This window comes from Neopelma chrysocephalum, unplaced genomic scaffold (genome assembly GCF_003984885.1).
Source record: "Neopelma chrysocephalum unplaced genomic scaffold, ASM398488v2 Primary Assembly neopelma1_94716, whole genome shotgun sequence".
Classification (NCBI taxonomy): domain Eukaryota; kingdom Metazoa; phylum Chordata; class Aves; order Passeriformes; family Pipridae; genus Neopelma; species Neopelma chrysocephalum.
In genome coordinates this window covers 3612-6348 of record NW_020923422.1, presented here as the reverse complement: position 1 = coordinate 6348, position 2737 = coordinate 3612, and the positions used below count along the sequence as shown (strand labels likewise).

Genomic DNA, 2737 nt, shown 5'->3' with positions numbered 1-2737 from the left:
TTGGGGTCACCCTAAATACTGACCTTGGGATTACCCTAAATACTGACTTTGGGGAACCTAAATATTGACATTGGGGAACCTAAATATTGACCTTGAGGTCACCCTAAATACTGACATTGGGGACCCTAAATACTGACCTTGGGGACCCTAAATATTGACCTTGGGGTCCCTAAATCCTGCCCTTGGGGACCCTAAATCCTGCTCGACCTGGGGGGGAACCGGCTCAGCGCACGCGGGATACTGGGACCAGGAACAGGGGGGATGCAGGTATGGGATCACACCCGAAATACTGCCCTAAATCCTGACATTGGGGTCACCCCAAATACTGACCTTGGGGTACCTGAATCCTCACCCTAAATCCTGCTCGACCTGGGGGGAACCGGCTCAGCGCACAGGGGATACTGGGACCAGGAACAGGGGGGATGCAGGTATGGGATCAAACCCTAAATACTGCCCTAAATACGGCCCTTGGGGTCCCTAAATATTGACATTGGGGTCCCTAAATCCTGCCTCTGTTCCCAAACTTCCCCCCTGTGTCTGTGTGTCCCTCCCTGACCCCCCTGTGTCCATGTGTCCCTCACTGACCCTTTTGTCCATCCTTGACCCCCCCCTTGTGTCCGTGTGTCCATCCCTGACTCCCCCGTGTCTGTGTGTCCCTCCTTGACCCTCCCTGTGTCCATGTGTCTCCCCGTGACCCCCCTGTGTCCATGTGTCCCTCCCTGTGTCCGTGTGTCCATCCCTGACCCCTCTCTCCATCCCTGTCCCCCCCATGTCCATCCCTGACCCCCCTGTGTCTGTGTGTCCCCCCGTGTCCGTGTGTCCCCCCCTGACGCCGCCGTGTCCGTGTGTTCCCCCTGCCCCCCCATGTCCGTGTGTCCCCCCTGTCCCCGTGTCCGTGTGTCCATCCCTGACCCCCCCATTATCCGTGTGTCCCCCCTGCCCCCCCCATGTCCGTGTGTCCCCCCTGACCCCCCCCATGTCCGTGTGTCCCCCCCTGACGCTTCCCTGTCCGTGTGTTCCCCCCCGACCCCCTCATGTCCGTGTGTCCCCCTGACCCCGTGGTGTCCGTGTGTCCCGGCAGAGCCTGCAGGAGCTGGATCTGAGCCTGAATCCGTTGGGAATGTCCGGCTCCGTGTCCGTGTCCCGGCTGCTCCCGGCGCTCCCGGCTCTGGCCACGCTCAACCTGCGGGGCTGCGGCCTCGGGGGGACCTTCCCCATCCCAGGTGAGACCCCAAATCCCGGGAATGACCCCACACTGACCCCAAATCCTGGGAATGACACCCCAGTGACCCCAAATCCCGGGAATGACCCCACGGTGACCCCCCAGTGACCCTGAGCCCCAAATCCCGGGAATGACCCTGCGGTGACCCCAAATCCCGGGAATGACCCCGCTGTGACCCCGTGGTGACCCCGAGCCCCAAATCCCGGAAATGACCCCACAGTGACCCCACAGTGACCCCACAGTGACCCCGAGTCCCTGAATCCTGGGAATGACCCCGTGGTGACCCCGAGCCCCCAAATCCTGGGAATGACCCCGTGGTGACCCCGAGCCCCCAAATCCTGGGAATGACCCCACAGTGACCCCATAGTGACCCCGCAGTGACCCTGAGCCCCCGAATCCTGGGAATGACCCCACAGTGACCCCCCCTTGACCCCAAATCCCGGGAATGACCCCACAGTGACCCCCAGTGACCCCGAATCCCGGGAATGACCCCACAGTGACCCCCTGGTGACTCTGAGCCCCAAATCCCAGGAATTACCCCGTGGTGACCCCCTGGTGACCCAAAATCCCGGGAATGACCCCACAGTGACCCCCTGGTGACCCCAAATCCCGGGAATGACCCCACAGTGACCCCCCATTGACCTCAGATCCTGGGAATGACCCTGCGGTGACCCCGCGGTGACCCCGAGCCCCCGAATCCTGGGAATGACCCCACAGTGACCCCACAGTGACCCCGAGCCTCTGAATCCCGGGAATCACCCCACAGTGACCCCCGGTGACCCCAAATCCCGGGAATGACCCCACAGTGATCCCAAGCCCCCAAATCCCAGGAATGACCCCGTGGTGACCCCCTGGTGACCCCGAGCCCCCAAATCCTGGGAATGACCCCACAGTGACCCCACGGTGACCCCAAATCCTGAGAATGACCCCTTGGTGCCCCCTTGGTGTCCCCTGTTCCAGGGACGTCCCCGCTGCGGGTTCTGGCCCTGTCCTACAACCCCCTGGGCCTGGAGGGGCTGCGGAGGCTCCTCAGGGACATCCCGGCCCAGGGAATCCACAGCCTGGAGCTGGGAGCCGTCACCGGATCCATCACCAGATCCAGATCCGTCACCGGAGCCGCCACGGGAGGACTCGGAATCGGCGGCATCGTCCGAGAATACCTGGAGCAGGTCAGGGGATACAGGGATGTGGAATGTTGGGGACACTGGGACAGAGGGGACGTGGAATGTTGGGGACACTGGGACATGGGGGACATGGAATGTTGGGGACATGGAATGTTGAGGACACTGGGACATGGAATGTTGGGGACACTGGGACATGGGGGACATGGAATGTTGGGGACAGTGGGACAGAAGGGATATGGAATGTTGGGGACAGTGGGACATGGGGGACATGGAATGTTGGGGACATGGAATGTTGGAGACACTGGGACAGAGGGGACATGGAATGTTGGGGACAGTGGAACATGGGGGACATGGAATGTTGGGGATAGTGGGACAGGGGGACAGAGGGGAC

The 2737-nt window shown here is 61.7% G+C and overlaps 1 protein-coding gene across 1 annotated transcript in view; it reads left to right on the top strand.

Moving 5' to 3' along the window:
- The first annotated feature begins 422 nt into the window (after positions 1-422).
- Positions 423-2737, top strand: part of LOC113980575 (tonsoku-like protein) — a 3292-nt gene continuing 977 nt past the window's right edge. Inside the window, exons 1-3 of the mRNA XM_027707804.1 lie at positions 423-428; positions 1082-1223; positions 2183-2391. Of these exons, the coding sequence (XP_027563605.1) occupies positions 423-428; positions 1082-1223; positions 2183-2391 (357 nt within the window). The remainder of the gene's footprint in view (positions 429-1081; positions 1224-2182; positions 2392-2737) is intronic.